Here is a 14,219-nt window from a genome sequence, read left to right as displayed (position 1 = left end):
GTCTGATCGCAGTAGCGTGTCAGACACTGCGATATCGTAACGATATCGCTAGAACGTCACGAATCGTAACGTCGTAGCGATGGAAATTTCAATGTGTGACGGTACCCTAACATCTTCCAGATAAGATCAGGGTAGTCAGTGTGAAGGGAGGGGAGCTGTCTCACATTACAAAACCCTGGATCAACTCTTCTCATAGCAAATGTCAGCTCTACTGAGAAAGAGGAGATGTGTTTCAGCTTCTTTGAATCTAAATTATTAGAAAAGGCTTCTTAAAAGACCATCGCAATAGCAATGTTCACATGGCAAGATATAATTACAAGTTTCAAACACTCAAGGCGTCCTTTATAGTGATGAGCGAATATACTCGTTGCTCGGGTGGTCTCCGAGTATTTGTTAGTGTTCGCAGTTTTAGTTTTCATCGCCTCAGCTGAATGATTTACAGCTGCTAGCCAGCCTGAGTACATGTGGGGGTTGCCTGGTTGCTAGGGAATCCCCACATGTAATCAAGCTGTCTAGTAGCTGTAAATCATTCAGCTACGGCGATGAAAACTAAATCTCCGAGCAGTCACAAATACTTGGGAGATCACCCGAGCAACGAGTATATTCGCTCATCACTAGTCCTCTATCAAACTATGATTAGTTTGATAAAGGACGCCTTGAGTGTTTGAAACACGTAACTATATCTTGCCATGTGAACTCTGCTATTGCCATGGTTTTTTAAGAAGCAGTTTCTAATAATATTTGGGATTCAAAGAAGCTGGAACACATCACCTTTTTCTCATCAGTACTACACGTGTAACCAAACGAGTGCCATGCTTCAGCAAGCCGTACGCCGCTGTGGGTGAGCTGGTTTATTCTTTTCTCTTTGTCAGCTCTGCTGTACTGACACCGTGACCATCCTTCCACACTGCCTTTCTGGAGATGAGAGCTAAAAGTTGTCAGTAACACCACTTCTGTCTGATGTGCTCATTGCAATCGTTCTGCAGAGAAAGCAGAACAGACTTTCATTACATCTCACACAGTAGTAGACTGTACTAAGATATGGTGTGGTGTGTTTTCTCTGGTGTCTGTTGCTGCCTGTTTATGATTGGGCTACATCATACAGGGGAAATAAGTAAAGATCACTTGTACTTAACGAAAATTAACTCACTAGGTGCCGAATACTTTGATAATATCGCAGCAACGTAGAGGTAAAATTATAAATAAAGTTTTATTCTGCTATGCAGCCACTTTTATGTCGGGTGTCCAATTCCAACATGAAAAATTTGTTGAAACGTTCTCTAAGCTGTTACACCTCAGTTCAGAATTTGTTTTGTGCAGACAAGAAAGCAAAATAGGGTAACTAATAGCGTTGAGTGAACGTGCTGGGATAAAGGGTTATCGGAGCACACTCATGTGCTAACAAAGCATTTTCGGTGTGTTCGAATACTATGTTCGAGTCGCTGTGGCTTCATGTCTCGCGGATGTGTGACAGCACAACACATGAAGGGATTGCCGGTTTGTTACTAGAACATACTTGTCCAGCACGCCGAAGATACTGTGTTAGCGCATGAGCATGCTCGGATAACGCCTTATCCCAGCACGCTCACTCAACACTAGTAATTAACTATTACAATATTTCTGCAATTAACATATCCAGTTTTAAAATGGAAAACAATAAGTTAGATACTCAAGTGTGAATTCTAACGCTGCACAGGTTGTAGAAATTTTTGTGACTCAAAATGAGTTCTAGTCATCTGAATGCGACTGCTTCTGATGAATAGAACAGTTGTAGAACTTTCTGCAACAAAATCTGCAGTATGTGAATTCATCCTAACTATAAAAGGAATGTCACTAACAATGTTTAAGTTACTTTATCAGGAGCCTGTGATCCGTCCCTTGTGTGGTGCACCGATCTGCCAATGCACACTTTTAATTGAAAAATCTTGCTGTTCTGTTGACAGCACTGGGGCAGCTAAACCTTAAAAATCTTCCATTTTGGCTGCTTTATAATATGAAAACATAACTTTTTCCTTAATTTATACAGAGAGCCGAAACATTAAATTTTGTCTAAGTGTCCCTACAGGTCTTCCGCTGGTGATCTGCTTTCAGGCAAGTAAAAACATTACATTAGGCTTTGTGCAGTAACCTAAAAGACAATGTGCACCCAGACAGAGCTAGAGCAGTAAATGTGAAATATATAGTGCTATTAGTATATATAGGAAGTTATTTGGACCATATCCAAGCTTGGTTATAAAACCATAGGGATTATCAATGCAGAATGTTTTAACACAAACTTACCTTTTCTTTCTGTTCTAGAATATGAGACACAGTGGCTGTCATGCAAAGTAAAATCTGGAGTATCTTGGGTAAATAAGGGCTGATCAGGTGACCTAAATTTTTAAGAACAACCTCCAAACTATTGTACAAACTGTGCTGTCGCCCAAGAGGAAGAACCTTAGAGAGGTCCATCAGTTCTACCGACTGCTGCACCAAAGCCAGACAGCTTCCTGCAAAGAGAAAAAATGAATAGGACGTCAGCAAAGACAATAGAAAAAGAGAAAATGGCATTCCAGCTTGGCGTAAAGCAATGTCACAGCAGCTGTAGCTGTGTATTAATGTGACAACTATTCTACTAAAAATGATCCCATTCTTTGGTAGGGTGTTTGTGATAGCATCATAGTCACGTTCTAATATAGAAATGGCCTTTGAGCGACTTTACATCCTTTTCCACTTCAAAACTTGTAGTATGGAAAAGATACTAAGCACATTGAAACCCAGTGTATTTTATATATGACTCCCTTACATATGACCTACTAGAGACAGCCATTAGAAAAGGGAGTTCCCAAAACATGGACTAAAAGGCAGAGCTGAGAGCCACCAAATCTTCACCTGAATGGCCACAAAGTCATATTACATAGTCTATAACAGTGGTGGCGAAAGAATGGCACACGTGCCAAAAGGGGCACACAAAGCCCTCCCGGTGGGCACACGTGCCATCGCCACAAAACTAGAGTCGCCATCACTCTCTTCAGCTCGCTTGCCATCTCCCTTCATCACTAGTGCAGAGGCCACTCTCCTCTGCACGCGCGCCGTCCCATCATGCTGCATGCCGTCACATCAGTTTGCGCGCGTGCTGAGTAGAGGGCTGAGGAGAGTGGCGGCGCTATTGCTGAGGAGATGGCGCCCGTGCCCACAGGTAGGATTGTGATATATGAAGAGACCAGATCATAGTTGGAACGGGCAAAGGTGAGTAGTAGTGTTGAGCATTCCGATACTGCAAATCGGCCGATATTCGCTGTATCGGAATTCCAATACAGAGTTCCGATATTTTTGTGATATCGGAATCGGAAGTTCCTATAAGTTCCCAGGCGTGTGCGGTGCATATGGTTCCCAGGGTCTGGAGGAGAGGACACTCTCCTTCAGGCCCTGGGATCCATATTCATGTAAAAAATAAAGAATAAAAATAAAAAATATGGATATACTCACCCCTCCGACGGACCCTGGACCTCAGCGGTGCAACCGGCAGCCTCCGTTCCCAAGAATGCAGTGAGTGTAGGACCTGCGATGACGTGGCGGTCTTGTGATTGGTCGCGTGACCGCTCATGTGACTGCAACGTCATCGAAGGTCCTTCACTCACTGCATTCTTAGGAACGGAGGCAGACGCTTGCACCGGTGAGAGCCAGGGTCCGTCGGAGGGGTGAGTATATCCATATTTTTTATTTTTATTCTTTACATGAATATGGATCCCAGGGCCTGAAGGAGAGTTTCCTCTCCTCCAGACCCTGGGAACCATCCAGGATAGCTTCCGATATTTGTGTCCCATTGACTTGTATTTGTATCGGGTATCGGTATCGGCGATATCCGATATTTTTTGGTATCGGCCGATCCAATCCGATACCGATACTTTTGAATATCGGAAGGTATCGCTCAACACTAGTGAGTAGCAATTTTATTTTTTATGTGAGGCCATTATACAGTATGGAGCATCATTAGTGGCCACTATACAGTATGGAGCATCATCTGGGGCCACTATACAATATGAAGCATCATGTGTGGCCATTATACAGTATGGAGCATCATGTGTGGCCATTATACAATATGGAGCATCATGTGGGGCCATTATACAATATGGAGCATCATGTGGGGCCATTATACAGTATGGAGCATCATGTGTGGCCATTATACAGTATGGAGCATCATGTGTGGCCATTATACAATATGGAGCATCATGTGGGGCCACTATACAGTATGGAGCATCATGTGTGGCCATTATACACCATGGAGCATCATGTGTGGCCATTATACAGTATGGAGCATCATGTGTGGCCATTATACAGTATGGAGCATCATGTGTGGCCATTATACAATATGGAGCATCATGTGTGGCCATTATGCCTTGTTTGTATAAGACATTTAAATAAAGTATATTATTCAGGTTGATCCTTCGCCATTATACAATATGGAGCATCATGTGTGGCCATTATACAATATGTAGCATCATGTGTGGCCATTATACAGTATGGAGCATCATGTGTGGCCATTATACAGTATGGAGCATCATGTGGGGCCACTATACAGTATGGAGCATCATGTGGGGCCACTATACAGTATGGAGCATCATGTGTGGCCATTATACACCATGGAGCATCATGTGTGGCCATTATACAATATGGAGCATCATGTGTGGCCATTATGCCTTGTTTGTATAAGACATTTAAATAAAGTATATTATTCAGGTTGATCCTTCGCCATTATACAATATGGAGCATCATGTGTGGCCATTATACAATATGGAGCATCATGTGTGGCCATTATACAGTATGGAGCATCATGTGTGGCCATTATACAGTATGGAGCATCATGTGGGGCCACTATACAGTATGGAGCATCATGTGGGGCCACTATACAGTATGGAGCATCATGTGTGGCCATTATACACCATGGAGCATCATGTGTGGCCATTATACAATATGGAGCATCATGTGTGGCCATTATGCCTTGTTTGTATAAGACATTTAAATAAAGTATATTATTCAGGTTGATCCTTCGCCATTATACAATATGGAGCATCATGTGTGGCCATTATACAATATGGAGCATCATGTGTGGCCATTATACAGTATGGAGCATCATGTGTGGCCATTATACAGTATGGAGCATCATGTGGGGCCACTATACAGTATGGAGCATCATGTGAAGCCACTATACAGTATGGAGCATCATGTGTGGCCATTATACAGTATGGAGCATCATGTGTGGCCATTATACACCATGGAGCATCATGTGTGGCCATTATACAGTATGCAGCATCATGTGTGGCCATTATACAATATGGAGCATCATGTGTGGCCATTATGCCTTGTTTGTATAAGACATTTAAATAAAGTATATTATTCAGGTTGATCCTTCGCCATTATACAATATGGAGCATCATGTGTGGCCATTATACAATATGGAGCATCATGTGTGGCCATTATACAGTATGGAGCATCATGTGGGGCCACTATACAGTATGGAGCATCATGTGTGGCCATTATACAATATACAAAAGAAGCAAATATAGCGGGCACCACATCAATATACACACAACAGGGATCTACTAAGTGCATATAAAATAACACAGAAAAAAAAACACCAGAGAAAGGATATGCACACACACAAGAGATCAACCTGAATAATATACTTTATTTAAATGTCTTATACAAACAAGGCAAGGAAGGTAACAAATTTTAAAAACATTTAAAAACAAAAAAGGCTAAATAGCCCAACCATAATCACCCCAAACGGACCCAACAATACAATGGTGGCAGTGCTCATACATAATATGAATGGGTTAAATGCCAAACTCCGAATACAGAAAAAATCACAGAAATATACATACCATGCACAAGGCTGCCAGCTGACCCATCAAAAAAAGGTTTGTTAGGTAAGATACAGGAGATATAGCGGTGGGTATCCTGTCCCCACAAAGTAGAACAGCTGTACGTCCTGCCAACCCTATATTTCATACATATAAAGTGCACTAACAACAGGGCAACCCCTGGCATATAAACCATGAAGAGTCATGCTGGCCCCACACATCACACGGATATACTGCCCAGCCTGGACAAAGTGTCCCACAATAAAAATACAAAAATTGGTTAAACGGCCGGCATACCAGTTCCCTAATGGTGGTCAAATTGCCAGAGCAATAGTACAATGCCCAATGAAGTCTGTGAGGGAGTGAGAAGGCCCCACGCGTATCGAAGCTACTGGAGCGTCTTCCTCATATTCTCCCCTGAGGAAGACGCTCCAGTAGCGTCAATATGCGTGGGGCCTTCTCACTCCCTCACGGACTTCATTGGGCATTGTACTATTGCTCTGGCAATTTGACCACCATTAGGGAACTGGTATGCCGGCCGTTTAACCAATTTTTGTATTTTTATTGTGGGACACTTTGTCCAGGCTGGGCAGTATATCCGTGTGATGTGTGGGGCCAGCATGACTCTTCATGGTTTATATGCCAGGGGTTGCCCTGTTGCTAGTGCACTTTATATGTATGAAATATAGGGTTGGCAGGACGTACAGGTGTTCTACTTTGTGGGGACAGGATACCCACCGCTATATCTCCTGTATCTTACCTAACAAACCTTTTTTTGATGGGTCAGCTGGCAGCCTTGAGCATGGTATGTATATTTCTGTGATTTTTTCTGTATTCGGAGTTTGGCATTTAACCCATTCATATTATGTATGAGCACTGCCACCATTGTATTGTTGGGTCCGTTTGGGGTGATTATGGTTGGGCTATTTAGCCTTTTTTGTTTTTAAAGGTTTTAAAAATTTGTTACCTTCTTTGCCTTGTTTGTATAACACATTTAAATAAAGTATATTATTCACGTTGATCCTTTGCCATTATACAACATGGAGCATCATGTGTGGCCATTATACAGTATGGAGCATCATGTGTGCCATTATACAGTATGGAGCATCATGTGTGGCCATTATACAGTATGGAGCATCATGTGTGGCCATTATACAGTATGGAGCATCATGTGTTGCCATTATACAGTATGGAGCATCATGTGGGGCCATTATACAATATGGAGCATCATGTGGGGCCACTATACAGTATGGAGCATCATGTGTGGCCACTATACAATATGGAGCATCATGTGGGGATACTATACAGTATGGAGCATCATGTGGGGACACTATACAGTATGGAGCATCATACTGCTATACAGTATGGAGCATCATGTGGGGACACTATACAGTATGGAGCATCATGTGTGGCCATTATACAGTATGGAGCATCATGTGGGGCCATTATACTGCATGGAGCATCATGTGGGGCCATTATACAGTATGGAGCACTATGTGGGTGGGGCCATTATACAGTATGGAGCACTATGTGGGGCCATTATACAGTATGGAGCACTATGTGAGGCCATTATACAGTATGGAGCACTATGTGGGGCCATTATACAGTATGGAGCACTATGTGGGCCATTATACAGTATGGAGCACTATGAGGGGCCATTATACAGTATGCAGTACTATGTGGGGCCATTATACAGTATGGAGCATCATGTGGGGACACTATACAGTATGGAGCATCATGTGGGGCCATTATACAATATGGAGCATCATGTGTGGCCACTATACAGTATGGAGCATCATGTGTGGCCATTATACAATATGGAGCATCACGTGGGGCCATTATACTGCATGGAGCATCATGTGGGGCCATTATACTGCATGGAGCATCATGTGGGGCCATTATACTGCATGGAGCATCATGTGGGGCCATTATACTGCATGGAGAATCATGTGGGGCCATTATACTGTATGGAGCACTATGTGGAGCCATTATACAGTATGGAGCACTATGTGAGGCCATTATACAGTATGGAGCACTATGTGGGGCCATTATACAGTATGGAGCACTATGTGGGCCATTATACAGTATGGAGCACTATGAGGGGCCATTATACAGTATGCAGTACTATGTGGGGCCATTATACAGTATGGAGCATCATGTGGGGCCATTATACAGTATGGAGCACTATGTGGGTGGGGCCATTATACAGTATGGAGCACTATGTGGGGCCTTTATACTGCATGGAGCATCATGTGGGGCCATTATACAGTATGGAGCACTACGTGGGGCCATTATACAGTATGGAGCACTACGTGGGGCCATTATACAGTATGGAGCACTATGTGGGGCCATTATACAGTATGGAGCACTATGTGGGTCATTATACAGTATGGAGCACTATGTGGGGCCATTATACAGTATGCAGCACGATGTGGGGCCATTATACAGTATGGAGCACTATGTGGGGCCATTATTCTGTATGGAGCACTATGTGGGGCCATTATACAGTGTGGAGCATCTTGTTGGGCCACTATCCAGCATGGAGCACTATGTAGGCACACTATACTGTATGGAGCACTGTGTGACGCCATTATACAGTATGGAGCACTAGGCCGGGCTATTATGCAGTATGGGGCATCATGCAGGCCTTAATACAGTAAGGGGCATCATGAAGGCCATAATACAGTAAGAGGCATCATGTGGGGCCATAATACAGTATGAAGCATCGTGTGGAGCCATTATACAGTTTGGAGCATCATGTGGGGCCATTATACTTTATGGAGCATCATGTGGGGCCATTATACTCTATGGAGCACCATATGGGGCCATTAAATAAGCCTGGAGCACCATATGGGGCCTTTATATATTATGAAGCACTATGTGGGGCCATTATACAGTATTCTTTATATATTTAAATTATGCCATTGGGCTATATGCTTTTTACAGCTCCAACATAACATATTATACTGTATTACTCCACTATAATTACAACAGTTAATAGTTTTATTTGATTCAGTCAAAATCCTCTCCATTCTCAAGAACAGGCCTCCACTGCAATCGGTGGCTGCTTTATTAGGCTTGGAGTGCAGTGCTTACAAGCTCTTTGCTATTGTATAGCGCGCTAATGTACAAGATGTTTTTCTAATCTAAAACTTCAGTATTCAGGTTAAATTGCCATGTTGGCAATTTGCAATAAATGAGTGGGTTTTGGCTTGCAGTTTCGGCACCCGCTCTCTAAAAGGTTTACCATCACTAGTCTATAATGTCTGTCTTCTCCTGAAAATAACAGGCAGCTGCCAGATATACAATGGGTACACGATAACAGGTCAAGGAAATAATTACATGAGGTGAACCATATCATACCATCCTTCAGATGTTTTACTGGCTCATACAGAAGATCTAGGAACATCCGGATCTCTTCAGACTGGGAACCAGCTAAGAAACGGAGAACAATTGACATTCGTGTGCTAGATGCAGACTTGCCCTGCGTTTTCCTGCCCGTTTTGCTTCTCATGCGCCCATACAATATTCTATAAAGGGGAGAAAGATAAGTCAGAAATGAGTATGTGTGTGACATATATATATATATATATATATATATATATATATATATATATATATATATATATATATATATATATATATATATATATATATATATATATATATATATATATATATATATATTTCATTTTTTTTTTATTTTTTTATTTTTTTTAAGTGTAGGTTAATTTTATCATTGAGAGATAGAATATCAAAAATAAAATCCAGAAATAATTTTTTTTGCATTTTGCAGTGAGGAATAAGTATTTGATCCCTCTGGCAAACAAGACTTAATACTTGGTGGCAAAACCCTTGTTGGCAAGCACAGCAGTCTGACTTTTTTTGCAGTTGATTATGAGGTTTGCGCACACATCAGGAGGAATTTTGGTCCACTCCTCTTTGCAGATCATCTGTAAACCATTAAGATTTTGAGGCTGTCACTTGGCAACTCAGAGCTGCAACTCCCTCCATACGTTTTCTATGGGATTAAGGTCTGGAGATTGGCTAGGCCACTACATGACCTTAATGTGCTTCTTTTTGAGTCACTCCTTTGTTGCCTTGGGTCATTGTCTTGCTGGAAGACCCAGCTATGACCCATTTTTAATGTCCTGACTGAGGGAAGGAGGTTGTCACTCAGGATTTTACGGTACATGGCTCCATCCATTCTCCCAGTAGTCCTGTACCCTTAAGCAGAGAAACACCCCCAAAAACAATGTTTCCACCTCCATGCTTGACAGTGGGGACGGTGTTCTTTGGGTTATATGCAGCATTTCTCTCCCTCCAAACATGGCAAGTTGAGTTAATGCCAAAAGACCACAATTTTTGCCTCATCTGACCACAGCACCTTCTCCCAATCACTCACAATCATGAAGGTGTTCGTTGGCAAACTTCAGACGGGCCTGCACATGTGCCTTCTTAAGCAGAGGGACCTTGAATGGCACTGCAGGATTTTAAACCTTTACGGCATAATGTGATAGCAATGGATTTCTTGGTGACTGTGGTCCCAGCTGCATTGAGATCATTATCAAGTCCCCCCCGTGTAGTTTTAGGATGATCTCTCACCTTACTCATGATCAAGGATACCCCACGTGGTGAGATTTTGCATGGTGCCCCAGATCGATGACGATTGACAGTCGTTTTGTATTTCTTCCATTTTCTTACTATTGCACCAATAGTTGTCTCCTTCTCACCTAGAGTCTTACGTATGGTTTTTTTAGGCCATTCCAGCTTTGTAGAGGTCTATGATATCTTGTCCCTGACATCCTTATAAAGCTCCTTGGCCTTGCCCATGTTGTAGAGGTTAGAGTCTAACAGACTAATTGAGTCTGTGGACAGGATTCTTTTATAAAGGTGACTATGCAAGACAACGGTCTTTAATGCAGGTAACAAGTTGATTAGGAGCGTCTAACCGGTCCGAAGAAGCCAGAACTCTTAATGGTTGGTAGGAGATCAAATACTTATTTCTCACTGCAAAATGCAAATAAATTTATATAATTTAAACAATGATTTTCTGAATTTTATTTTTGATATTCTATCTCTCAATGTTAAAATTAACCTACCCGTAAAATTATATACTGTTCATGTCTTCGTCAGTGGGCAAACTATTTCCTTCACTATTGAACTTGGTAAATAGAAAACCCCCCAAAAAACCAATTGAGGAACTGCACTTTCTTTTTGCAATTTTCTACACTTGAAATTTTTTTTTCCCGTTTTTCAGTACACTATGTGTCATTCAAAAATTTAAGTCGTCCCACAAAAAAAAAGCCTTCATACAGCTACATGGCTGGAAAAATAAAACAAAAAAGTTATGGCTCTTGGAAGAAAGGGAGGAAAAACACAAACTGAAAACAGTCGGGGGTGAAGAGGTTAATATATTAATATGGAAAACTGAATTAAAAACTGCGACTTAAAAAAAATTACATTTACCAATAGCTAAATTAAATAAGTAATTTTTTGATGACACATTCCCTTTAAAACATTTGTTTCTGCATGATATTGTCAATCTGTGCTTAGGACTTACCTCATAAGAACGGGCATTAGGTCTGCCCTATGCATAGGCTTTACTACAGAGCTTTCTTCTGAAATGCTGAAATGGACAATTTCCCCCTTAAAGTTGTTATCTTCAAGCAACCTTTGCAAGTTTTCTCTGTAACATGTAAAATTATTAATCATTTAATTGTTTAAAACATGTACTTAGAATGTAACAGAACACCACAACACAACTAACAGTGCGCTTTTCTTTTTTACTAATTTTGAAACCATGTCATAGGGTCAGGGGTGAGAAGTATAGGCCCGGTATAAGATAAATCTCTCTAGATAAGGGATTGGTTGGTTATGGATAATTATATGCTAGGGAAAGATTTTGGAATAGGACAGAAATGACCATACAATAATACAGTAAGGCTATGTTCACATGTCCAGTGATCATCAGTTAGAACAGAACAAGCACCATTTAGTTAGAAAAAAAAGTGGTGCAGACAACTTTTTTGTCCAGCATTAAAAAAACAAAATAAAAAGATAAAAATAAACTTGATCCAATTTTTAACACTGAAGTGTTAGGAAAATGGATCCATTAAATAGCCACCAGTATGGCTTTGATTTGAAAAGGATCTGGTTTTGGGAACAAACTGATGGCTATTTATCTGAATTAAAAGTCCCGGACAACACCTTTAACTTCATTTTTGTACAAGTTAACAGAAAATGAAACTGAATAATTTTTTTTTCTAATGTAGGTGTCTAGTACATAGTTATATGCTCCATTTACTATTTAAGATATCCAGCTTCCCAAAATTGATAAAACAAGTTTGACAATAGTTACTTGTAGGGTAGAATGTGAGGGTGTTTGTAGCTCAGCACACAATCTAAGGCCGATTTTTGGACATTTTGATCTTGATGACACAATAGCTGGAGAGAGAGAGAGAGAGAAAGTGGAAACGCTTTGTAAGTGCATTTCATTAACTTAAAGATATTGGAATTCTTATACTTAAATGACTAACAAGAAGTTCAGCCATATTAGTTGTCACAAATTCGCATGCAAATGGAAAGCAACACTGTTACAATAAATATGCCTGGCATGTAGGAAATCTGGAGGTCAGTATAAAAATAGAGTCAAGCCCTAATTTCTTTAAGTACCAGTAAATTAATTTTTTTTTTTTAATTTTTCCATTTATCAGCTATCAGTAAAGTATGCTCAGTATCTGAATGACAATATTGACTGGTCGCTGTGCCGTTTCCAGCGCTGCTCTACACCGCTCTAGGGTCATGTGATTTTAGCTGTGACCATCAGGCTTACATCAACATATTCTGGGGCAGGAAGTCACTTTTTTTAGGGCTCAGTCAAACTAACGTATTGATTGGATGATCAATGTTATTCAGTGGGGCAGTGCAATCACCAATATTTTTCACAAATAGAATCTGTCAGTGAAAAATATCACAGCATGCTGCAATTTCCCTTTGAAATCATATGGCACTCACCAATTCAAGTCTATGGGTGTGTTGAAAACATTGGCCTGCAGTCCGATTTCCAGACTCTCAGAATGGAGAAGATGGAGACTTTTTTCTCACAATGTGCTACGAATTTCTCATTTGACAAAATCTGATCACACTATGCTCCCACTCTGATTAGAGTGTCATTAACATGAGTGGACGATTCTCTCGGATAAGATAATCTACAGCCGTCTCACTGTAGTCTCAATGTAAGTCTATGAGACTTAGCATGAACCTCTTACCGGTACAATAAGAGAGGAACTATTAGTCCAAAATGCAAGCAGGCAATAAAGATCTGCGATCATATGGTGGATGCAGGAGAGGACCGGAGCAGAGTTAGAAACGGCAGAAGAGGGTGACTAGTGACATACATTACTGATAACTAAGAGGGGGGAAATAAAAAAAAAAGCAAGAATGGGACTTGAGAATAATACATAATACATTTGTAGTATATTATATAAAAAAGAGCACCAGTTTACATTGCCTCCTGACAAAGAAGCAAAACGTACGTTGGGGTGGTGGGGACGCCATATAAACATACCACACACTCATGTAAGAGCCCCTTTGTATTTTACTCTGCCATGCATAAAGTGCAATTTGGAACTGTATATCCTATTATTGTTACCTGCACTACAGGCTTCACTTTACATAGGTTCTACATGTACTTTACTTTTGTTATCATATATGGTCCTCTGTCCCTGCTTGGTTAGCAGTTTACCTTGTTTATACTATTGTTATATTATTTATTTAATGTTATATTTATAATGATTTAATAAAAAAAATAAATGTTTTTTTCTGGCAATTTAATCTGGTGCGCCCTTTGCTATATATATATGATTTTCAGTTGTTTGCCATCATATCTGCATTAGGGTCTTTTTGTAGTTATTTGTAATATATTGTTCATACAAAGTGACTTGAAAAAGTATTCTTACCCTGTAAACTTATCCCCATTTTTTTCAAGTTAAGTTCGCAACGTTAAACAGATTTGATTGGTAATTTTATGCAACACAAAGAAGTATTTGTGAAGTGAAAAAGAAACGACACATGATTTTCTAATTATTTTAAAAATATAAATCTGAAAAGCTTTTAAATATAGTTGACGAGCCCTTTAAGGGAGTAATACATAATCCAATTGTTAAGTAACACACCGTACGTATGGGCTGAGAAGTTACTTGATGACAGCTGAACTTGGGATCTAAATCATCACAGCAGGGAATATATAATGTGTGTTACAAGGTACATTCTCTAATGTCAATGAACTAGAAAACACAAGATAGGTAAAGTGCGCAGATGGCATTTACTTTAATAGGCTGTTCTATCTTTACTGACACAAAGTAGCGCGGGCTA

At 40.5% G+C, this 14,219-nt stretch overlaps 1 protein-coding gene across 1 annotated transcript in view; it reads right to left on the bottom strand.

The window, feature by feature from the left end:
- Positions 1–14,219, bottom strand: part of UTP20 (UTP20 small subunit processome component) — a 166,382-nt gene that overhangs the window by 63,743 nt on the left and 88,420 nt on the right. Inside the window, exons 24-27 of the mRNA XM_077265598.1 lie at positions 12,205–12,290; positions 11,407–11,532; positions 9,207–9,373; positions 2,281–2,489 (exon numbers count right to left, since the gene is read on the bottom strand). Of these exons, the coding sequence (XP_077121713.1) occupies positions 2,281–2,489; positions 9,207–9,373; positions 11,407–11,532; positions 12,205–12,290 (588 nt within the window). The remainder of the gene's footprint in view (positions 1–2,280; positions 2,490–9,206; positions 9,374–11,406; positions 11,533–12,204; positions 12,291–14,219) is intronic.

The sequence above is a fragment of the Ranitomeya variabilis genome, chromosome 5 (assembly GCF_051348905.1).
Source record: "Ranitomeya variabilis isolate aRanVar5 chromosome 5, aRanVar5.hap1, whole genome shotgun sequence".
In the NCBI taxonomy this organism is placed as follows: domain Eukaryota; kingdom Metazoa; phylum Chordata; class Amphibia; order Anura; family Dendrobatidae; genus Ranitomeya; species Ranitomeya variabilis.
The sequence above is the reverse complement of the archived record's forward strand: the minus strand, read 5'-3'. Positions and strand labels throughout refer to the sequence as shown.